The 25376-nt window shown below is 36.6% G+C and overlaps 1 protein-coding gene across 1 annotated transcript in view; it reads left to right on the top strand.

Moving 5' to 3' along the window:
* Window positions 1-25376, top strand: part of Malrd1 (MAM and LDL receptor class A domain containing 1) — a 637041-nt gene that overhangs the window by 227782 nt on the left and 383883 nt on the right. Inside the window, exons 20-21 of the mRNA XM_040755448.1 lie at window positions 8573-8749; window positions 22441-22603. Of these exons, the coding sequence (XP_040611382.1) occupies window positions 8573-8749; window positions 22441-22603 (340 nt within the window). The remainder of the gene's footprint in view (window positions 1-8572; window positions 8750-22440; window positions 22604-25376) is intronic.

Raw genomic sequence — 25376 nt, 5'->3', positions numbered from 1 at the left:
AGTCGCTTAAGCAAATGGTTCTTTCAAACAACTCCAGATAAGAGTTGCTTTTCAGAAACTGGCTTGCTAGAGGTGTAATTTGTGTAACAATAAAAGTAGGCTTTTGCAAAGCTAGGAGTGGTCAGTCTGAAGCTGATTACCCCTGCTGCTAGGTCTAAGCCTGAAATACATTCTACAATGACCCTGTGTTTTCGAAGGACCTGGGAGAAAACCAAACACCAAGTCTCCACATAGATCATGCGTCCTTCACAGAAAATGGATGAACTCAAAATGGATTGAAGACCTACATGCAAAAGTCGCTGAACTACAAAACTCATAGGAGATAACATAAAATCTAGAATCCATTGGGTTTAAAGATAATTTTAGTACAGCAACAAAAGGCATGAACTATTAAATAATGTATTATCTGGATTTCATTAAAATTAAAACCTTCTTATCTTTGAAAGATATTTAAAAGTGAAAAATAAAATAAGTCACATGTTGGGACAGGCATTTGTAAAAGACCTTTGTGATAAAAGCGTGTGATTGAAAATATCCAGGGAACTTCCATATCTCAGAGCTAGGTAATAAATCCTGATTTTAAATTAGTGAGTGAGAAGGGGGCAAAGGTTGAAATACATGTATATGTATGAAAATGCCATAAAGAAACCTATTTTTATAATTAATATACACTAATAAAAACAGTTAAAATTTTAAAATAAGCAAGAGATCTGAACAGATCCTTTCTCATACTTATAAATGGGGCAAAAATGCAAATGAAAGTATGTCTACCATACATCACTAGGGAATTGCAAATTAGAATACTGATTTATACTATACAGATTATAGAATATCCAAAATCAAAACACAAATGATGCCATATACTTGAAAGAATGTAGATAAAAGACATTCTCATTCTCATAGTTAGAATGTCCAATAGTATGACCACTTGGTAGAAGTTTGGATTTTCTCATAAAAGAAAATACCTGAGAATTTCAAGTATGTTACTTAGATTCTCTAGATCCACTGAAACGTATTCCGCATAGATAGGTAATCTTCAAACACTTTTATAGACCTACAGATTATTGCATTTAAATGTTTAATAATTTAAAATTCTGTTGGCGTGAGACAAGATGTTCCTGGCAGTACTGATCTACTCCAGAGAGAATAGTAAGGACCAGAGATGCTCCTTATGGGGCTTGTTTTTTCTAAGCAAAACTGGCTGATCAGACAAATAACTGCTTCTAAAAAAGGTCTGTCAGATATTATAGGCCTATAGCCAGAGTTGGTTGCCACAAAGTTACAGAGAGACTTGGGTGACTGTCCAGGTGCCAGCTGTTTCTTTCATTTCTTGTATCCTTTGGAATTTTCTTGCTTATACTTCCTGTTTACTGAGGTAATATTATTTTCCTTCTCAGGTCTTTAATGGGGTTGAAGACTAGATGGTCACAGCTACTTTTCTCTCTTATCTTAGCTAAGTTATATTAGATACAAGATTTAGACTCTTCAGGAAAGGATAGCTATTAGAATAATTTCTGTTATTTGTCAATTGCCTATAGCCTGGACATTTAGTATGTGTTTCTTGCTTCATGTTGTTCTTGTTGGTTGTAGTTCTGTTTTTGTGTATGTTATCACCCTTTCTTTCTCATGGATAATAATTGATAACTCTTCTTATTGTATCTAGTTTTGTATCAGGTTTAGAACCTTCTTATTTAGACAAAAGGAGAAAACATAGTGGGTATTTGCTCCACACGTAATCTTGGGCTGTCTGGCCCATTAGAGGTGGTGTTTCTTGTCTGCAGATGTGATCTCTTAGAAGGAAAGAAAGGGGTGGCTGCTCTCTGTCTCTCTGTCTCTCTATCTCTTTGTCTCTCTGTCTCTCTTTTTCTCTCATGCAGTGGTTGGAAAATGGGTTGCTGCTTCCATTCACCCCCCCCAGGCAGAATGGAAGACCATGATGGCTAGTTACCTTGTGTATCTGTGAGTGTATCCTAATAAAACCTTGATAGCCCTTTAAACAAGCTATCATGGGTTCACCTACAAAAAAATGAGGATGTCCTTAAAGTTGAAGCAATTTCTTTGTAGTCTTTTATGTCTGGAGTGGCTAAATCTCTGAATTTGTACAAAATTCATGCCATGGCACTTGGTTCATTAGGTACCTGTACTGCCATGAAATACTCATGTCCAAAATCAGAAAACAATAAAATAAAATTAGTAAATCAAAAGCAGTGGTTATATGTATGTTCTATAGCAAATCATACAAGGATAGCTTGCATGAGTTTAAATTTAGCATCTATATATGAATTCAAGATGATTAATTGTAAGTTGAGTTTGTTATAAATATGTATAATGCAAAGCAATGCCAAGTAAAAGAAAGCATTTATGACCAACTGCCAGCTAAGCTTTTATTCTTCTAGGATATCCTGAGCTTGGAACACAAATTAAGGGTCTCTCTTAAAATTAACATATTTCCAAATGGATGCCCAGAGTAGATCTTACAGCACATTCCTCAGTACAAATGAAATGGATCTTTGCAGTAATCAGTTCCACAGCTGAAATCCTAAAGCCATATTATCTAGCATATGGACCAACATGTACTAGAGAATTGGATCATGCCATCACATCCTGATTTAAATAAAGGCAAATGATGATATGAATCTAACCAAGTATGTCACCCAGTAGAATGACATTCTTAATATGGGATATACAGCTCAGAATTTCCAATGCCTCTTCCTTCATGAATTTTAATTGTACTGTGTGTTTTCAACAAAACTGCAGGAATGAACTTTTCTCAGGAAGGTCACGACCCATTTCATGGTTAAATTCATTTCTGGTTGGAGTTTGTTTAGGAATATGATCTACAAAAAAATTCCTTGATATTCCAGTGAAGCATATGAAAGCAATCTGGACACAGAAGGTTTTGTAGCATTCGGTAAATTACTTCATATACCATAGCAATCTGTCTACATCCACAAGTAATGTGTTCCAGGATCTCACTAAATGCCGGAAACCTTATGGGTTACTGAACTATATATAGATGGACAGGTAATTACATAGAGTATGTTGGTTAATTTTTGTCAACTCGACACAAACGGGAATCACTTAGGCAGTGGGAACTTCTATCGAGAAATTGCCTCCACCAGACTGGCTAGTGGGTGTGCCTACGGAAGATTTCTTGATTGATGATTGATATGAGAGGGTCCAGTCCTCTGTGGGTGGGACCAACCATGGATTGGTGGTCCTGAATTCTACAAAGAAGGCAACTGAGAAAGCTAGAGGAAATAAGCCAGTAAATACCATTCATGCATAGTCTCTGCTTTAGTTCCTGGCTCCAGATTCCTGTTGGGGCTGCTGCTCCTGATTGTAGGCTGTAAACTGTAGCCAATAAACTCTTCTCTTCCTAAGTTGGTTTTGATCATGGTGTTTATAACAGCAGAGAAGCAAAGAGATAGATAGGTATATTGATATAAACTTGAATATAGGTAATATAGATATATGACATTTTGTGATATATGTATATATATATACCTATGATACATTTTAATTGTTTTATTTTTGAGATTATAATATAATAACATAATTCATCCCTTCCCCTTTCTCCCACCAAAGTTCCACATATCCCCATGTTCTGTGTCAAATCCATGGTTTCTTTTTTATTGTTGATATATATATATATATGTATGTATATATATACAATATGTATATGTATACACACATATATGCAAATACAGCCTACTCATTCTGTATGGTTTTGTATCTTGATGAATTTTAATCTATAAATTGGGCATGGTAAGAGAGTAATAATTTAAAATAGAAAAGTTTAACATTATATGAAAGTGATCACTCTCTTTTCCCCTTCAAAACACCTATGATACTGCACTATACCTACTCATGTAACAATATGGATGACCAAAAGGATGTGAGAAGAAGTAAAAGATGGAAACACTGGCATACTGTTGTCTGCTGACATATTATCAGGTTCCAGTAACCCTGGATTACTGAGCCTCAGCCGATTATCTATTTTATGTCAAGCTCAGATGATTGATGGCTCATATCTATATAGATGAAGAATTTTCTTTTTTGTTTGTTTCTTTCTCACATTCTTTGGAAGAGCAGTGCTGTCAGAAGTTGTTGTTTTTCATTTGTGCATACTTGTTTGATTGTATATGTTCACATATATGTGTACCTATGCACATAGAGCCCAGAGGTCAGTGTCATGTGTCTTTCTCAATTATCCACTAATTTATCTTTGGAGACAAGGTCCATTGCTGAACCTATAGATCACCAGTACAGCTAGACTGGCTATCAAGTGGGTCCTAGGGAAGGAATCTGCCTGTCTGTACCTCTCCAATTCTGGAATCCCAGGCAAATGCTACAATGCCAGGCTTTTAAAAAAATGAATGTTCTGGGATTGAACTTTGGTCTTTATGCCTGTGTAAGCACATTACATATGAGCTATCTTACCAGCCCCATCTCTTTCTTTTTAATTAATCTAAGTGATGCAGATGGTCTTAGTCTTGATCTGCGAATGATGCTGCAATGCTTTCCATTCTTCAATTAACAGGTTTGCATGTTTTTTCATCTCTTTGAAAAAAATCTATTATACCTGCTTGTGGTTTGAATGGCCAGCTTTTGGTTCATTTTTATCTTCATGCCCAATAGATTCTGGATGGTCAGATGCATTATCTAATGAAGTTTTCTATTCTATTTTCTCTTGTTTCAAATAGAATTCCACTTTTGGAATGGAACCTTAGTGAAACCTTTCCATAAATGGAATGCCTGTCACCCATGATTTCTAGTAATGTAGTCAGCATCTTGGCAGACAATTCTCATTTTTGTTTGAGAACATGTGGGCTCTCTACTCCACACTCTTTCAGGTTTAAGTATGCACCCTGCACTATTGCCATATTATAGCAAGGTTATTTCTCCTGTGTTTTATGCTTGAATACTGCTTCTGCACTCTAATAAACAGAGACCTGTTAGAAAGCTTCTAAAAAAAGCGTTTTATAAAAGCTGAGAAATTGCTTTGGGTTTCTTCTTTCTGCATAATCAACTTCACCAGCTCAGCCACAAATGTGTCAACAACTTCTCTATTGGCAAGAACAGCCTCTCCAGTGATATGCATGATATTGGTCCACACCTATCCCCAAATCTATGTAACCATCTATTTCTTACAATAAAGGGTTTGTTTCCTGTCACTTCAGGGAATTCTTTTGTCAGGCTTATTGCTAGATAATGTAACAGTATTTTTAGAGGGAATACATTTTCTGCTTATTTCTTCTCCTCACACATTTAAAATCGTCTCCATATTAACTAAACAATTATCATGCACTCCTATCATTACCTTTTCAATTTTACATGTGACAGCAAAAAATTTAAACGGGTATTCCCTTCTTTATTATGACTTCAAAAATAGAAAACTTGTTCTCAGCATAGATCTTAGCAACTTAAGCATACATTTTTATTTTTCATTATGAGGTCAGTAACTTGGACAGTTTCACTTTGAAGGATAGTTCTGCATGTTTACCTTGTCACAATTGAATTGCACATATCTCATTCTTGTGTTTTGGGCATATCATTAACTACAGTAAGGCGAACTTGAACACAGTGTGATTGTGATTTAAATGACACTGTGAAAGTTTGATAACTAAGATGGCTACAGTAGGTGGTATGGTATGGATAGACTGGACAACGAGTGATTCATGTCCCAAGCAGGAAAAACAAAATGATGCACAATTTCATCCTGCTTCTCAGTACCATGCGCAATTTAATACTTACAGACCATTTCTGGAATTTTCTATGCAGTGTTTTCAGACTGCAGTTACCTGGAGGCAACAGAAGCCAAGGCTGTTGATAACTTAGGGTGGGGGGGGTGCTACAATAATCCTGACTAACTTTACCTTGAAATAACTTTTCATTAAGTGTAGTGGCTGTTATTTTTTATTAAAGCTGACTTTTAGCCTCTTTAAAATTGTCAATATTTCAAACACTAAATCATTTTATTGTTTAATTGTTCTCAAATTTTGTAAGTCTATTGGATTCATTTAAGTTTAGTGGTAGATGACAATTTTCATTTCTAATTTTGTGTAATGCTAGCATGGGAATATCCATCTGCAGGAGGGTGAACTTGATACTTGCTACAATTTTTCTTCTTGATTTATTAATATTGAATTCCTATCATGAGAGAAAAATTCCTCTTTTTGTTACAAACACTTTACCTCTCTTCTGCATATCTTCTATATTTTAGCTCATTGTGCAACAGTCACCTAATTATTAAGGATATTGATTATCTTTATTCTATTTAAAGTCAGAACACATTTTTCTTTGACTGTCATCTAGTTTCACATGTAGCCTGAGTTCAGCTACCTAATATTTCTGCCATTTATTCACTATTCTGTGCATTTCCTGGAAAAACAGCAGCAAAGGATCAGTGAGCATGAAAACAGAACTTGAGGGTGTGTTCCTTGTTCCGCATTTACCCTTTTCTTTTAGGATGGGAATGTCAATAAGAATAACAAGATTACTCAGTATTTACTGGCTACATTCCCTTGCAGTGAAGCTACGTTTGCAGGAACAGGTTATAACTTTGGGATGCTCTTGTTTCCATGTTTTTCACTATGAACCACTTATTTCTTTATCTGCATCATTTTCTCCGGTATTGAGTTCATTTCTAAAATGTCGGGGTTTTACTTTGACATGTGTCATATACTTCTACCTTAGTTCTTAGTTGTCTCAGAACTTTAGGGATGAAATAAAATATGAGACATTCCTTAAATTTTTGACAATATCCCTAACACCCAGTCCCATTGTTTAACATAGATCCAATTTGTGTTGACTTCCCCAGCATGCTTTTGTTTATTAGTTTCCCATATAGCAGAAACCATGAAACTGACTGGGCTTCTCCATGTCAGAGTCACCTCCAGTACATCCTCCACAGTAATGCTAAGATCTAATATATCTTGAAATGGAAATTTTCTATCTTTTTATTTCTCCACAGCTTCTTGTATTTATTCCAGACTTACAATTTTTTTCTCAAGTGACTCTTTTGCAACTGGTACCTACTATTGTCCATTTCCATTTTTAATGACTCAACACACTTTCAGAGTATTTGAAGCAAGGAAAAACATTCCAGTCTACTCCTCTTCCATCACACAAATTGTCTTTTCATGACTACAAAGCCTTTCTATCCTTAGACTTGTCATTCAAAGAGTTAACTTTTTGGCTTCACCTTGCCAAGAATTCCTTAATTTCCATATTTTATATTTTTCCAACATGTCTTCTAATATACAGTAAAATATTCCACATATTTGTTTCTGCACTCTATTATTTGCTAATTTTTTACATTGCATATTTTTTATTCATTTTATACACCAACTACAGTTTCTCCTCCCTTCCCTTCGCCCCTTCCCCCATCTCCACTAAACCCTCCCCATCCATACCTCAGAAAATATAAGGCCTCCCATGGAAGTCAACAAAGCCTGGCTCATTCAGTAGCCTCAGGGTCCGCCCCACAACACATACTCACACCACACACACACACACACACACACACACACACACCATATGGAATGTGCTTCAAAAAGCCAGTTCATATACTATATACTAGGGATAGATCCTGATCCCATTACCAGGGGTCCCACAAACAGACCAGGATGCAAAACTGTCACCCACATTCAGAGAGCTTGGTTGGGTCCCATGCAGGATCCCCAGTTTGTCTAGAGTCTGTGAGCTCCAGCAAGTTCGTTCTTACATTCATTTGCTCATCCATCCATTCATTTTCCTATGATAGTGAGCCTGTCTATCATACACCACAGTTTGGGAATCATGGTTAGGTGCAGATTAAATGGACCAGTATGCAGAGAGTCATCCTTTCCATCATCAATGCACCCTGGGTAATTAATGCAGTGTACATTTGATACCATTGCTCAGTAGTGCAAATTCTTTTCTACCATATTTTGCTTTAGACTTTGCTGTACCTACCATTGCATGAAACAGAGCTGTTACTAGAATGTTTTCTCAAACAATGTAATACAAAATTAATAAACTTCTATAAATGTATTCTAAGAGATATAAGTAGATAGAAACCTACTTGTTTAATTTTTTTAAAAAAAGACTTCTGGTTGATATCTGTCCTGAATGTTTGAATCAACAAAGATAACAAAAATTAGATTCATGGGAACTATGAAAGAATAAAGCTGTGTGTAGATATTTTTAATGCATTATGCTTAAAGGTCCACTAAGACATTGGTTCTGGCTCTAGATGCTAGCACCTACTAGTGTCTTAGTTCCTACTCATTTTCCAACCAAGCAGTTTCCTTGGGCTTCCTGCTATTTGAATTTGAGTCACCTTTCCATTTTAATCATTGCCATCTCTCACCTACTTTTATGATTAAAAAATATTCAGCATTTCTGCCTTTGCTAAGACAAGGTCCTGATTTAAGTGGTGATCATTTCAGAATGATTTAAACACAGTAGTAAACACTATCAAATATTTCTGATAAAACTGCATAACATAATTAGAAATGTCAATTTTGCAAAACATTTAAGAAAACTACAAGAGGTGCTATGTGATGCTTTTGTGTTATTTCTCAAGGTGATTTGCCGATGGATGTCCCAAGTCCACCAGAACCCTCAGTTCCTGTGATCTTGCCTCCACACAACTGCACAGATGATGAATTTGTCTGTAGGTCTAACGGTCACTGTGTTGGAAAGATTCAGCAATGTGACTTCACATACGACTGTCCTGACAAATCAGATGAGTCATCTTGTGGTAGGTGAATTCCTCACTCCTGCATGTTTTAGATATGAAACTACTGTTCATATGAGCTGTCCCTCTTCTGCATCCACCCCAGCCACCCCAGGTATTGCCATGTTATCAAGTGATAAGTAATTAGGAATTGGGAAGTACAGTATACTTGAATTAGATTAACTCTTTAATTTTTTCACTAGGCAAAATCACAAAAAATAAAGAATACTGTAGCGAATTTGCTGATAGTTTCAAAACAGAGAAAAATACATGCTAACATAATTTCAGCAGTTCACAGTCTGATGTGACAGTGTTCAAAATGTTTTAGGGAAGTTTATTCATGTAAGAATTATTTATATAAAGATTATGCTGTAATATTCAACATACATTTTTTGGTTGATCTGAATAGGCAAGTGTATCCATTGAATGCTTTAGATATAAGAGTAATGTTTTCATGAATTGTACCTCTTCTGTATCCATTCTTCCCTTAGGTATTCCTGTATTATCAAGTGAGAGTTATTTAAGAATGGGGCACTAAAATATACTTGCATTTGATTAACTGTTTCAAGTTTTTCCTTAGGCAAATGCCCACAAAATACGGTTCCTATTATTGGCAGACAAATTCATATATCTTCTTAAATGGATCAGTGACAGAGTATTGAATTTAAAATTAAACTTTGCAGTCAAAGATTCAGGTGGAAGTAGCAAAATTAACAAAAGCCTAGGAGGTGAAACACAAAGTCAGACAGAACAAATACTTTGCAGCATCTTTTCCTTCTATGCTTTAAGTGATGGTAGGTAAATTTACAGCACTGCAGTATTGATCAAAAGTCTTCATAATATTAAGGATTACAAGCATATCAATGACAAAAAGCATGGTGAAACCCTCATCTATCTTCATCAGTGTGCCAAGAAGTTTAGGGTTTAAGCATTCTAGTAAGAGTAAAAATTTTCCACTTAACACAGAAACAAAATAATTCTTACTGTGTAGCTATATCACAAATCTAGACTAAATCAGCCATAAATTCAAAACTGGTGCACTCCATAAATGAGGTGTCTGTAATCCTTCAAGTTTTCCTGGGACTTATATCATAGTATGCATTACAAATGGAAGATAATTAGATGGAAGATGTGGCATTCAGACTTTCTCATGGGGAGCCACAAAATATGTGTGTGCAATAACACATCTAAAGGTTTACAGAAAACCTAACCTTGTAACATAATGAATTTTTTAGAAGAACAAACTGTATGAAGCATTAGTGTAAATAACCTTAATGAATGAAAACCAGGAGTCAGATTTTGGGGTAAAAACCTGGAAGATCAGAGAACCTGGAGTAGCTGTCCATTTCTTCCTTCTTATCTCATTGCTCCATCCAAAAGGCATGAGAGCCTGTCATTGCCCCACCTTAACCCTTCCTCTGTCTGCCCTCTGAGCGCTGGGAATAAGGCATGAGCAACCACTGCTGACCTGAATGGTTAACTAGTGCCTACATCCACCCTCTGACCTCCAGGCAAGTTTTATTTGTCAGAACACAAACAAAATATCACACAACACATGTAACCCTCAACTTTTCCATTTTAGTATTGCCATTTATTAATACATGACATCTTATGAATTATTTAAAAATAATGAACAGATGTTTACTCATTTTTTATATCACAGGGTCCTTTGATTTGAATACAGAATACAGAATATGACCTTCATTGTCTATATCTTTGTAAGAGGAAATACTATAATAAACTTGTTTATAGTTTACAAATTTCAAATCTCTAATATTTTTTCAAAGTTGTGTTATGAACATGTGCCATGTCACCTGCCATTTAATTATTTTTTTTCCTTTTTTAAAATTTCAATTAGAAGCAAGTTTGTTTTACAAGATAATTCCAGTTCCCTCTCCATCCCCTCCTCCAATGCCCCCCACTAAACTCCTATCTTATACCCTTTCTGCTCCCCAGGGAGAGTGAGGCTTTCCATGGGGGATCTTCAAATCTGTCATATCATTTGGAGAAAGGTCTAGGCCTTCCTCCATGTGTTTAGGCTGAGAAAGTATCCCTCTATGTGGAATGGGCTCCCAAGGTCCATTTCTATGTTAGGGATAAATATTGATCCACTACCAGAGGCCCCTTAGATTAAGCAAACCTCCAAACAGACATCCACATTCATTATCAGAGAAGGGCATTTAAGGTAGCCACTTGACTATTGCTTAGATTGTTAGTTGGGGTCAACATTATAGATCTCTGGATATTTCCTTAGTGCCAGGTTTCTCTTTAAACCTATAATGGCTCCCTCTATTTTGGTGTCTTTTTTATTGCTCTCCTCTAATCTTCCCCTGGCTCTATCTTCTTCCTCTCTCCATTCCCCTTCTCTCCTTTTCTTTCTCCTAACTCCCTCTCCCCTCCCTCCATGCTCTCAATTAACTCAAGAGATCTTGTCCCTTTCCCCTTCTCAGGAAGACAATGTATGTCACTCTTAGGGTCTTCCTGGTTTCCTAGCTTCTCTGGTGGTATGGCCTGCACACTGGTAATCCTTTGCTCTATATCTAAATTCCATGTTTTAGTGAGTACATACAATGTTTTTCTTTTTGTGATTGGATTACCTCACTCAGGATGGTTTCTTCTAGTTTCATCCACTTGCTTGGGAATTTCAAGATTCTACTTTCTTTTTCAGATGAGTAGTGCTACATTGTGTAAATATACCACATTTTATTGTTCCATTCTCAGTTGATGGGCATCTAGGTTGCTTCAAGGTTCTTTTTTTTTTTTTTTTTTTTTTGGTTTTATGAGACAGGGTTTCTCTGTATTGTTTTGGAGGCTGTCGGTCCAGCCTGGCCTTGAACTCACAGAGATCCACCTGCCTCTGCCTCCCGAGTGCTGGGATTAAAGGCGTGCACCACCACTGCCTGGCGCTTCAAGGTTCTTGCTACTAAAAATAATGCTGCTATGAACATGGTTGAACAGATGTCCTTGGTGTAGGAATTTGCATCTTTTGGGTATATGCCTAAGAATGGAATTGCTTGATCTTGTGGTAGATTGATGCCCATTTTCCTGAGGAATCTGTACTGATTTCCAAAGTGGCAGTAAGAGTTTGCACTCCCACCAGCAGTGGAGGAGTGTTCTTCTTTCTCCACATCCTCTCCAGCAAAAACTGTCTTTGGTGTTTTTGATCTGAACCTTTCTGACAGGAGTAAGATTGTATCTCAGAGTTGTTTTGATTTGTACTTCCCTGATGGCCAAGGATATTGAGCACTTTCTTATGTCTTTCAGCCATTTTAGATTCCTCTGTTGAGAATTCTCTATTTAATTCTGTAACACACTTTTTAGTTTGGACCACTTGGTACTTTGGTGGCTAGCTTCATGAGTTCATTGTATATTTCGGAAATTAACCCTCTGTCAGATGTGGGGTTGGTGAATATCTTTTCCCATTCTATGGACTGCATTTTGTCTTGTTGACTGTGTCCTTTGCCTTACAGAAGCTTCTTAGTTTTTGGAGGTTGCATTTATTAATTGTCTATCTTAGTGTCTATGCTTTTGGTGTTTTGTTCAAAAAGCAGTCTCCTGTACCAATTTATTCATGGATACTACCTACTTTTTCTTCTAAGAGGTTCAGTGTGGCTAGGTTGATGTTGAGGTCTTTGATCCATTTGGTGCATGGTGATAAATAAGGCTCTATCTGCAGTCTTCTACATGTCAGCATCCAGTTAGGCCAGCACCATTTGTTGAAGATGCTTTCTTTTTTTCAGTGTATAATTTTAGCTTCTTTGTCAAAGATCAGGTGTTTGTAGGTGTGTGGGTTAATATCCGGGTTTTCAATTCCATTCCATTGGTCTACCTGTCTATTTTTGTGCCAATATCAAGCTGTTTTCAGGACTATAGCTCTATAATAGAGCTTGAAGACAGGGATGGTGATGACTCAGGATGTTTCTTTATTGTGCAGGGGTGTTTGGGTTATCCCGGGTCTTTTGTTTTTCCATGTAAAGTTGAGAATTGTTCTTTCAAGGTCTGTGAAGAATTATACTGGGATTTTGATGGGGATTGCATTGAATCTGGTGATTGCTTTTGGCAAAATTGCCATTTTAACTATATTGATCCTACCTATCCAAGAGTATGGGAGATCTTTCCATTTTCTGGTATTTTCTTTAATTTCTTTCTTTAAAGATTCAAAGTTCTTTTTTTCCAATTCCTTTTTTTAAAATTTAATTTAAATTAGAAACAAGTTTGCTTCACAAATCAATCCCAACTCCCTCTCCCTCTCCTCCTCTCCTCCCCCACTTTAACCCTCTCCCAACCCCTCTTCCAATCCTCATTCCACTCTCCAAGGAGGGTGAGGCCATTCATGGGGGCATCTCAAAAGTCTGTCATATGCCCTGCCACCTGTGTCCAGGCAGAGACAGCATCCCTCCACATGGAATGGGCTCTCAAAGCGGATGACAGGGATAGATGCTGATTTATTGCCTGAGGCTCCAAAGAATCCTGATGCCTCCTCACTGACATCCACATTCAATGGATCTAGATCAGTTCCATGCTGGCCTCTCAGCTATCAGTCTGGGGTCTATGAGCTCCCCTGTTCAGATCAGCTGTTTCTGTGGGTTTCACCCACCAACCCCTTTGCTCATCACTCCTCCCTCTCTGCAACTGGGTTCGAGGAGTTCAGTTTAGTGTTTAACTGTGGGTGTCTGCCTCTGCTTCCTTCAGCCACTGAATGAAGGCTCTAGGATGGCATACAAGGAAGTCGTCAATCACATTACCAGGGAAGAGCATTTAGGGTAGCCTCTCTACTAATGGCTAGATTGCCAGTTGGTGTCATCCCTGTAGGCCTCTGGACATCTCAAAAGTGCCAGATCTCTCTTCAAACCTGTAATGTCTCCTTTTATTAGGGTATCTCTCATCCTTCTCTCCTCTATTCTTCTCTTGACTCAACTTTCCTGCTCCCCATGTCCTGTTCTCCCCTCCTCTTCACCCTCTCTCTTTCTCCCAACTTCCTCACACCTCACCCACACCTCTCCCACCTCCCCCCACTCCTGTACTCCCAATCCCCTCAGAAGATTCTGTCCTGTTCCCCTTCTCTGTGTTATTATGCATATGTATCTTAGGTTCTTCCCTGTTTCCCAGATGCTTTGACCAGGGATTGTAGGCTGGCACTCCCCTGTTGCATGCTTAAAATCCATATAAGAGTGAGTACATACCATGCTTGTCTTTTTGAGACTGGGTTATCTCATTCAGGATTGTTTCTTCTAGTGGCATCCATTTGCCAGCAAATTTCAGGATTCCGTTGCTTTTTTCTGCTGAGTGTAAATGTATCACATTTTCTTTATCCACACTTCAGTTGATGGGCATCTAGGTTGCATCCAGGTTCAAGTATTACAAATATTGCTGTTATGAACATAGTGGAGCAGATGTCATTGTTGTATGAATGTGCATTTTGGGGGCATATGCCTAAAAGTGGAATTACCGGATCTTGCGGTAGACTGATTCCCATTTTTCTGAGGAATCTCCAAACTGATTTCCAAAGTGGGTGTATGAGTTGACACTCACACCATCAGTGGAGCAGTGTTACCCTCTCTCCACATCCTCTTGAGCATAAATGGCCATTGGTGGTTTTTTTTTTTTTTTTTTTTAGCCATTCTGACAGGAGTAAGATGGTATCTCAGAGTTGTTTGGATTTGCATTTCCCTGTTGGCTAAGAATGTTGAGCACTTTTTCAAGTGTCTCTTAGCCATTTTAAATTCCTCTATTGAGAATTCTCTATTTAGTTCCATGCCCCACTTTTTAATTGGATCCTTTGGTGTTTTGCTTCTTAAGGTCGTTGTAAATTTTTGAGATCATCCCTCTGGCAGATGTGGGGTTAGTGAATAAATTTCCCCATTCTGTGAGCTGCCTTTTTGTTTGTTGACTGTGTCCTTTGCCTCACAGAAGCTTCTCAGTTTCATGAGGTCCCATTTATTAATTGTCGATCTTAGTGTCTGTGCTACTGGTGTTATAGTCAGGAAGCAGTTTCCTGTACCAATTCATTCAAGGGTACCACCCACTTTCTCTTCTAAGAGTTTCAGTGTGGCTGGATTTATGCTGAGGTCTTTGATCCATTTGGACTCAAGTTTTGTGCATGGCAATATACACGGATCTATCTGCAGTCTTCTATAGGCCAGCATCCACTTATGTCAGCACCATTTGTTGAAGATGCTGTCTTTTTTCCAATGTATAATTTTAGCTTCTTTGTCAAAAATCAAGTGTTCATAGGTGTGTGGGTTAGTATCAGGGTTTTCAATTCAATTCCATTGGTCTACCTGTCTATTTTTGTGCCAATACCAAGCTGTTTTCAGGACTATAGCTCTATAATAGAGCTTGAAGTCAGGGATGGTTATGCCTCCAGAAGTTCCTTTATTGTACAGGGTTGTTTTGGCTATTCTGGGTCTTTGTTTTTCCATATAAAGTTTAGAATTGTTCTTTCAAGGTCTGTGAAGAATTGTGCCGGTATTTTGATAGGGATTGCTTTGAATCTGTAGATTGCTTTTGACAAGATTGCCATTTTTATTATGTTAATCCTACCAATCCAAGAGCATGAGAGTTTTTCCATTTTCTGTGATCTTCTTTAATTTCTTTCCTTAACGATTCAAAGTTCTTTCTGTATAGGTCTTTCACTGTTTGGTTACCATTATGCCCAAATATTTTATGTTGTTTGGGGCTGTTGTAAATGGTGATGTTTCTCTGATTTCTTCTCATCCCATTTATCGTCTGTATGTAATAGGACTACTTTTTTTGTGTTGTTTTGAATTAACCTTGTATCCTGCTATTTTGCTGAAGGTGTTTATCAGCTGTAGGAGTTCCCATGTAGTATTTTTCAAGTCACTTATGTAAACTATCATATCGCCTGCAAATAGTGAAAATTTGATTTCTTCCTTTTCAATTTGTATCCCCTTGATCTCATTTTCTATTCTTACTTTTCTAGCTAGAACTTCAAGGACAATATTGGTGAGATATGGAGAGAGAGGACAGCCTTTTCTTATTCCTGATTTTAGAGGAATTACACTGAGATTCTCTCCATTTAGTTTGATGTTAGCTGTTGGTTTATTGTATATTGCTTTTATTATGTTCAGATATGTTCCTGTTATCCCTGATCTCTCCAGGACCTTTATCATGAAGGGGTGATTTATTTTGTCAAAGTTTTTTCTTCATCAAGTGAGATGATCATGTGATTTTTCTTTTGCAAAATGTTTATATGGTGAATTACAGTGATAGATTTTCATATGTTGAACCATCCCTGCATCCCTGAAAGGAAGCCTACTTGATCATGGTGGATGAATTTTCTGATACGTTCTTGGATTCAATTTGCTAATATTTTATTGAATATTATTGCATCAATGTTCATAAGGGAGATTGGTCTGTAGGTTTCTTTCTTAGTTGTGTCTTTGTGTGTCTTGGATATCAAGGTAATTGCAGCTTTGTAAAGAGTTTCACAGCGAACTTCCTGCTTCTATTGTGTGGAACACTTTGATGAGTATTGGAATTAGCTCTTTTTTAAATTTCTGGTAGAAATCTACACTGAAGCCATCTGGACCTGGGCTTTTCTTAGTTGGGAGACTTTTGATGACTGCTTCTATTTCATTAGGGGCTATAGGTCCGTTTAGATTGTTTATCTACTCTTGATTTAATTTTGGTAAGTGATATCTATCCAGAAAATTGTCCATTTCCTTTAAATTTTCGACTTTTGTGGAGTACAGGTTTTCAAAGTATGACCTGAAGATTTCCTCAGTGACTGTTATGTCCCCCTTTTTGTTCCTGATTTTGTTGATTTTCATGTTCTCTCCCTGCCTTTTAGTTAGTTTGGATGGATGTTTGTCTATCTTGTTAATTTTCTCGAAGAACCAAATATTTGTTACATTGATTCTGTGTATTGTCTTATTTGTTTTGATTTTATTGATTTAAGCCCTCAATTTGGTGTCTACTCCTCCTGGGTGAGTTTGCTTCTTTTTGTTCTAGAGCTTTCAATTGTGCTGTCAATTCTATAGTGTGACTATTCTCCAGTTTTTTCATATGTGCAATTAGTGCTACGAACTTTCCTCTTAGTATTGCCTCCAAAGTGTCCCATAAGTTTGAGTATGTTGTGTCTTCATTTTCATTGAATTTTAGGAAGTCTTTTATTTCTTCCTTTATTTCTTCCTTCACCCAGGAATGGTGCAATTGCGAGTTGTTCAATTTCTGTGACTTTGTAGGGTTTCTGCAGTTTGTGTTATTGTTGAATTCTGACTTTAAATCATAGTGGTCTGATAAGATACAGGGGGTTACTACATTTTTTGTATCTGTTGAGGTTTGCTATGTTGCCAAGTATGTGGTCGATTTTAGAGAAGGTCCCATGTAACGCTGAGATGAATGTATATTCTCTTGTTCTATAGATATCTGTTAAATCCAATTGGGTCATAACTTCTGTTATTTCTTTTGTTTCTATGTGGAGTTTCTTTCTGGTGGTCCTGTCTAGTGGTGAGGGTGGGGTGTTGAAATCTCCCACTATAATTGTGTGATTTGATTTTTAGTAATGCTTTTTTTTTTTTTTACTAACATGGGTGCCCTTGTATTTGGGGCATAGATGTTCAGATTTGAGACTTCATCCTGATGAGTATTTCCTGTGATAAATATGAAATGACCTTATTCATCTCTTTTGATTGGCAAAGTTCTTGTTATATAGGTTTTCACATGTTTGGTTAGCATTATCCTGAGGTATTTTATGTTGTTTGTGGCAATTGTAAAGGGTGATGTTTCTCTGATTTCTTTCTCAGGGCATTTATCTTTTGTATATAGTAGGGCTACTGATTTTTTTAGGTAATCTTATATCCTGCCACTTTGCTGAAGGTGTTTATCAGCTGTAGGTGTTCCCTGGTAGAGGTTTATGGGTCACTTATGTAAACAATCATTGTCTACAAATAGTGAATGTTTGGCTTCTACCTTTCCACTTTTTTATCCCCTTGATCTCCTTTTGTTGTCTTATTCATCTAGCTAAAGCTTCAAGTAGAATATTGAAGAGGTATGGAGAAAGTGGACAGCCTTGTATTTTTCCTGATTTTAGAGGAATGTGTTGAGTTTCTTTTCATTTAGTTTGATGTTGGATGTTAGTTTGCTGTATACTGCTTTTATTATGTTTAGGTTTCTTCCCTGATCTCTCCAGGACCTCTTCATGAAGAGGTGTTGGAATTTTTCAAAGGTTTTTCAATATCTAGTGAGATGATGATGTGGCTTTTCTTTCTCAGTTTGTTTATATGGTGGATTACATTGATGGATTTTTGTATGTTGAACCTTCTCTTCATTCCTGGGATGAAGCCTACTTGATTATGTTGGATGATTTTTCTGATGTGTTCTTGGATCTGACATGCCAGTATTTTATTGGGTATTTTTGAATCAATGTTCATGAGGGATTATTGGTCTGAAGTTGTCTTTCTTAGTTGTGTATTTCTGTGAATCCTTTCAGTATCAATGTTACTGAAGCCTTGTAATCAGAATTTTTCAGTGACCCTTCTGCTTCTATTGGGTGGAATACTTTGAGGAGAATTGTTATTAGCTGTTCTTTGAATTTCTGGTAAAGTTATGCTGAAACCTGGGCTTTGTTTGGTTGGGAGAGTTTTGGTTACTGCTTCTATTTCATTAGATGTTATAGGTCTATTTAAATTGCTTATTTGTTCTTGAGTTAATTTTGGTAAGTGATACCTATCCAGAAAATTGTCCATTTTCTTTAGAATTTCAAATTTTGTGGAGAACAGCTTTTCAAAGTATGACACGATGATTCTGGATTTCCTCCGTGTCTGTTGTTATGTCCCCTTTTCATTTCTGATTTTGTTAATTTGCATGTTCACTCTCTGCTGTTTGGTAAGTTTAGATAAATGTTTGTCTTTCTTGTTGATTTTCTCTAAGAACCATCTCTTTGTTACGTTGATTTTTTTATTGTGTTCCTATTTTCTAATTTATTGATTTTGGTCCTTAATTTGATTATTTCCTAGCATCTACCCCTCCAGGGAGAGTTTGCTTCTTTTTCTTCTAGAATTTTCAGTTGTGCTGCTAATTCTCTAGTGTGGCTATTCTCCAGTGTCTTCATGTGGGCACTTAGTTCTATGAACTCTCCTCTTAGCACTGCTTTCAAATGTCCCATAAGTTTGGGTATGTTGTGTCTTAATTCTCATTGAATTCTAGGAAGTATTTAATTTCTGTCATTATTTCTTCCTTGAACCAGGAAAGGTGCAATTGTGCATTGTTCAATTTCCATGACTTTGTAGGGTTTCTGCAGTTTGTGTTGTTGTTGATTTCTAACTTTAAAGCATGATGGTCTGATAAGATATAGGGGCTTATTCCATTTTTTTTTTGTAACTGTTGAGGTTTGCTATGTTGCCAAGTATGTGGTCGATTTTAGAGAAGCTTCCATGTGACTCTGAAAAGAAGGTATATTCTTTTATGTTTGGGTGGAATGTTCTATGGACATCTGTTAAACCCAATTGGGTCATAATTTCTGTTCGTTGCTTTGTTTCTTGGTTAAGTTTCTGTCTGGTGGACTTGTCCAGATGTGAAAGTGGGGTGTTGAAATCTCCCACTATAAATGTGTGGGGTTTAATGTGTGATTTGAGTTCTAGTAATGTTTCTTTTATGAATGTGGGTGCCTTTGTATTTGGGGCATAGTTGTTCAGAAATGAGATTTTGTCCTGGTGGATTTTTCCTGTGAAGAATATGAAATGACCTTCTTCATCACTTTTGATTAATTTTAGTTTGAAGTTGATTTTGTTAGATATTAGGATAGCTACACCCACTTGTTTCTTATGTCCATTTGATTGGAAAATCTTTTCCCAACCCTTAACTCTGAGGTAATGCCTGTATTTAAATTGAGTTACGTTTCTTGTATTCAGCAGAAGGATGTATTCTGTGTTTGTGTCCATTCTGTTAGCCTGTGTCTTTTTATAGGTGTGTTAAGACCATTAATATTGAGGGATATTAATGACCATTGATTGTTCATTCTTGTTTGTTTTGCATTTGGTGGTGATGATGGAATTGTGTGTGGATTTCCACCCATTTTTGCTCTTGTTGTTGGTAAAATGGGATTACCTATTGCCTACATATTTCTGGTTGTAGTTAACTTCCTTGGATTAGAGTTTTCCTTCCAGAACTTTCTGTACCATTGGATTAGTGGCCATGTATTATTTAAATCAGGTTTTGCTATTGAATAACTTGTTTATACATCTATAATGATTGAAAGCTTTTCTGGGCATAGTAGTCTGGACTGGCATCAGTGGTCTCTTAGTGTTGGTAGACAATCTATTCAGGACTTCTGACTTTCAGAGTTTCCATGGAGAAGTCAGGTGTGATTCTGGTAGGTTGGTCTTTATATGTTACTTGGCTTTTTCCTTAGCTGCTCTTAATATTCTTTCTTTATTCTGTATGTTTGGGGTTTTGCTTATTGTGTGAGAGGAGGACTTTTTGTGGTGCATTCTGTTTGGTGTTCTGTAAGCTTCTCATACTTTCATTGGCATGTCTTTCTTTAGGTTGCGAAAGTTTTCTTCTATGATTTTGTTGAATATGTCTTCTGCACCTTTGAGCTGGGTTTCTTTACCTCCTATACCTATTATCCTTAGGTTTGGTCTTTTCATGGTGTCCCATATTTCCTGGATATTTTGTGTTATGAATTTTTTGGAATTTTCCTCCTAGGAAATCTTCAACGTCTGAGATGCTCTCTTCCATCATTTGTATTCTTGCATCTGTAGTTCCTGATCATTTACCCAGCTTTTATAATTCCAGCATTCCCTTAGTTTGTGTTTTCTTTGTTGTCTCTATTTCAGTTTTCCTGTCTTCAGTTGTTTGAATTGTTTCCTTCATTTGTTTTATTGTTTTTTCTTGGCTTTCTTTAAGGATTTGTTGATTTCTTGTAATTTTTGGTTTGATTTTTCTTCCATTTTTAAAGGAATTTTCTCATATCCTCTTTGAGGCCTCTATCATTTTCATGAAGTTTTTTTTAAGGTCATTCTCTTCTGATTCATCTACATTGGAATGTTCAGGTCTTGCTGGTGTAGAGTCCCTAGACTGTGGTGTTGTCATATTGGGTATGGATCCAGGGTTCCCTTCTGGTGGGTGCAAGGTAGTCCAATACTCTGATGGCTCTCCTTTTCCTGTGGATGGAGGCAGGACTAGTACCATGTCCTTGGCAGTCTTTGGGTGGTCTGGACCACTGGGATGGGATATCTAGTGCACAGCCCCTAATTATGTTTTCATTCTATTATATATTATTGTTGACTGTAACATGTTGCATAGCAGATCTCTACATTTTATTATGTTAGTTGATATTTTATGTGAGTTACTTTTACAACTGAAAATTATTTCAACAATATAATGAACAGTAATTGAGTTCTAAATCTCTTCCCAAAGTAAATAGATACAAAATATATTAATATCTTCATTTAATACCAAAATACCATGAATAACTGCATATTTTCATTATTTTATACTTATCATAATAATAAAAATATAAGTATATATTTAAGGTTTTCAACTGTGGCATACCATAACTGTTAATGCATTCAGAAAATGAGTCAGTGTCTTGTTTTCTATAGTACACATAAAAACTCATTGAATTGATTTTATTTTTACTCAAGCAGTAGTGATTTTGACATAGATATATACATGTACACATTCAACAAGAGAAGTAAGAGGGAAAGGAGAGAAAGACAGAAAATTTAGTAAGCATCTTCACATCAAAATCATTGATGTTCTAATTTTTATTTCAGAATATACTCATTACAAGAATATTAAATCTTTAAAGGTAGTAAGACCAATATAAATGTTATTGTAAATCGCATTGCTTTGAAATCAGATGCTTTTTAATTTGCACTGACATCTTCAGGGACTAAGCTGAAGTTAAGCAATATGATACCATGGACAAAGAAAAGTCAACAGGTCAGAATTCAGGCAGCAGAGATGCTAACAGGGAAGAGATGGGAAATAGATGCTCTAGGAGATAATTAGCATCTCACCTCTAATGTATGTATTGATTCCCATATTTTACTTTCTATGGAGAGTCAAATAAAAAACCCTCAATTTTCAAATACCTTCCTTGTGATTATATAAAGCATTTGCTTAAATCTATTGTTAGTGCTTAAAAGTTACAGTGTGGAAACTAGGGAGATGGTTCAGTTGCTAAATTGCTTGTCCAGTAAGCATGAAGGCGTGTGTTTGATGTCCAAAACCCACAGAAAAGTCAGATGTGACTGCTTAGTCTTGAATCACAGAGATCCAGAGATATGATAGTTAAGATTCACTGAAGCATGCTGGCCAGCTGTCCTCACCTAATCCAGAAACAGCAGGATAAATGCAAGATCCTTCCTCAAAGGAAAAAAAAGTAGGACAGCACCTGAGAAGCAACACACAAATCTGAGGCATGCACTCACAGGAACACACACACAGATACTCACACACACACTCACAGATACATACACACACAGACATACACAGATACACAGACATACACAGTTACAGATACATACACACACAAAGACACATACACACACATACACACATATACACATACATACACACACACACACACACACAGAGGGACACACACATAGAGACACATATACACATACTACGTAGCATGATTCTTAAAATCCAGTATAAGAAAGAGCTGTAGAGTATAAATTGCCTCTTCTGACAGATTCACTGTGATTAGCTCATCTTGTCTTTGTTCTGTTTTATCCAAGTTCTGGAAGTTTGTACATTTGAAAAGAGAAACCTATGTAAATGGTACCAGCGAAAGCCACCAAATTCACTGCATGACTCAAATACATTCAGGTGGGGACTTGGTAATGGGATAAGTATTCATCATGGGGAAGAAAACCACAGACCATCACTGGATCACACAAAGTAAGTGGCTATATATTTTCAAAGTGTTTCTTAGGAAATATTTCTGTGACCCATCTTATCCTAGGTCAGTGCTGTTGTAGAGATTAATGTAGTGTCCACGAACAAGAAGTTTGAATGTATTCTTTCACACTGAACCAGGAAAACAAAACTTATAAAGCAAAAGAGGCTGGCAAGATGCCTCAGTGGGGAAAGGCACTCTGCTAATCATGAGGATTTGAGTTCAGTCTCCAGGACACAAATGGTGGAAAGACTGACCAGATTCCACAAGCTATGCTGTGACTTCCACAGATACACCATTTTATGAAAGCAATTATATGCAGACATGCTCATGCACACACACAGAAATACAGACACACATACACACATGTACAAATGCATACATGCACAATTGAAAGAAAGGAATGATTCTGAGATTACCATAGAAACTAGACATATGCATAAGTATTTAAGTAAAATATGTACTGTTTTAATAACCCCTCTCTGTGAGAAGTGCAGGAGTTTGTTAACTTATTTATTCATTTTTATTTATTTATTTTTGCCTCTGCCTTTGCCTTCAACATTCTAGCCAAACATACTGCATCTGAGCTACATTTGTAGCATGAAAACTACTGCTATAATGTTGTTTTTTTAAAAAAGGATTGAGGCTGATGTAATATCTCACTTAGTAAAAATGATGAAGAAACAGAGACAGACAGAAATTTGTGGGTCTCTGGCAAACCTGGCAAGCCTACTTGGAAAGTTCCAAGCTATGGAAGGACTTGTCTTAAAAATATGGTAGATGATATCATGAGAAAGGATACAGAGTTGCCCACTGGCCTTCACATACATATACACACAGTTGCATGTATAACCTCATACATGCTCCTGTTAACACAAAAATGCACATGACTGTGAATACACACATACATAGCACACAAACACACACACACACACACACACACGAAGTAAAATCCACTCATCATTCTTCTCTCTGAAAGCCTTCCGCGGCTCTCTTGTCCATCCATTTCTTTATACATTTGTCCTTTCTTTTTCAATTACTTTCTTTTCTTACCAACTTGTTTCACTCTTTTTTCATTCTTTGTGTGTTTTATATCCATGTGAACACAGGCAGACAAGCAGACTTTCTTCATAGACCTATGAACAAATTTTGTCCAGTATTTGGTAAACCGTGTGATTAAATGTTATCTGTAATTTAATTTGATTCTGCTTAGGGTCATTCCATAATTTATTAATCTGTACCCAATTCTTGAGCTTTCCAGTTAGTTTAATTTTCTATGATGATATTAGTTGTGAGAAGGTAAGCAGATTGTGTTGTCTGAGAAGCATTGTTTAAGTAGGGGAATGACAAATGGATGAAATATGAGCCTAGTTCTCACTGGGAAGACCTCAGTGAATCAAAAATGTAAAGCATAGTGCATTAACTAGAGAAAATGGAAATGGAAGGGATTAGAAAATGGTGGGTAGGCTCTTTCTGTATGTAGGACAAATGAAACAGCACTGAGCTGGTGATATTCAGAAAGACAGGTCTCTCAGACAGACAGAGCAAGAGCAAACCAGATGAAAGCAGGACTTTTTCTTTATTGTATTTCACCTTAAAGTCATTTGTTCATGAAATATATCTCATTTTTGGAACTTTTTGAATATTTCATACCTTTGAAGTCAAACTTTATGGCTAGTATATCAAACAACCTGTCTCTTGGCTTCCCTTTTATTTTATATATTACCTTTTGCAAATTAATTTCCCCACAGTGAATACAAGTACAAAGTAAAAAATGCAAAAGAAAATTGACAGTCTCATGATAACAAAGACTTCCCATTTGCAATAACCCCAACCCAATTTGCTGAAGAGAGCTTAATATGTTCTGAAATACATTTTTCATTTATTCAATTGTCCATCTATATTTTTATTAGGCATTGGTTAGTTCATATTTGTAACATAATTTGTTCTCATATTCTGTAATCATGACTTCATTCTAGAAGGATATGAATTTTTCTTAAAGAAATGGTGATTCTATTTCCCCAAGTCTGCTCCTCCTCTTCCCCATCTTTCTGATGTATTAGTATATGACTTCATTTTATTTTGTTTTTATGTGTTTTGTTTCATATGGAAGATGCAGGGTCTCATTTTCTAGTTTTGGATGCTCTGGAAATAGTTGTACAGACCACAAGTTACAGAAGTCCACCCACTTCTGCCTCCTGAGTGCTGGCATTAGATGGGTGTGCCCCATACATGGTGATTCCATTTGATATTAATAGTTCAGCAATATTGTGGTGTTTTTCAATCCATAGCTGGGTGTGAAATGATCTGTACATTTTCTTTACACAGAAATTAACAGTTGGCTCATCTTTTATCTTCTTTGTGTGTTTTACCTAATCCACTCTTTTTTAAGTGTATAAGATAACTCATCTTCCCAGACACATTTTTTCCAGAAAAGCTGTCACTCCAGTTTTTTGACAGAATGTCCTCTGAATTCCCTCTGACCTGCCAAAGAATTCTTTTTCTAGGCTCCACCTTCATCTACAAAATAAATACAAATCCCTACAACTCCAAATACTGTGATTTCCTGTCCTTTGCAAAGTTTGCACTTCCTATATTTTCTTGTTGCTTTATGCTCCCATACTGTTTGTGTATCTTTTTAAATATTAAGTATTTTTCATATATGATGCCCTTTGAGTATCTAGTAATGTTAAAGTGTAAGATGTTAAACATAAACCGGAGAGTTGAACCAAACTCTGATACAGAACTCTTAATTGTTAGGTGATGAATTCATCA

Source organism: Mesocricetus auratus, unplaced genomic scaffold (assembly GCF_017639785.1).
Source record: "Mesocricetus auratus isolate SY011 unplaced genomic scaffold, BCM_Maur_2.0 Super-Scaffold_100013, whole genome shotgun sequence".
In the NCBI taxonomy this organism is placed as follows: domain Eukaryota; kingdom Metazoa; phylum Chordata; class Mammalia; order Rodentia; family Cricetidae; genus Mesocricetus; species Mesocricetus auratus.
The sequence above is the reverse complement of the archived record's forward strand: the minus strand, read 5'-3'. Positions and strand labels throughout refer to the sequence as shown.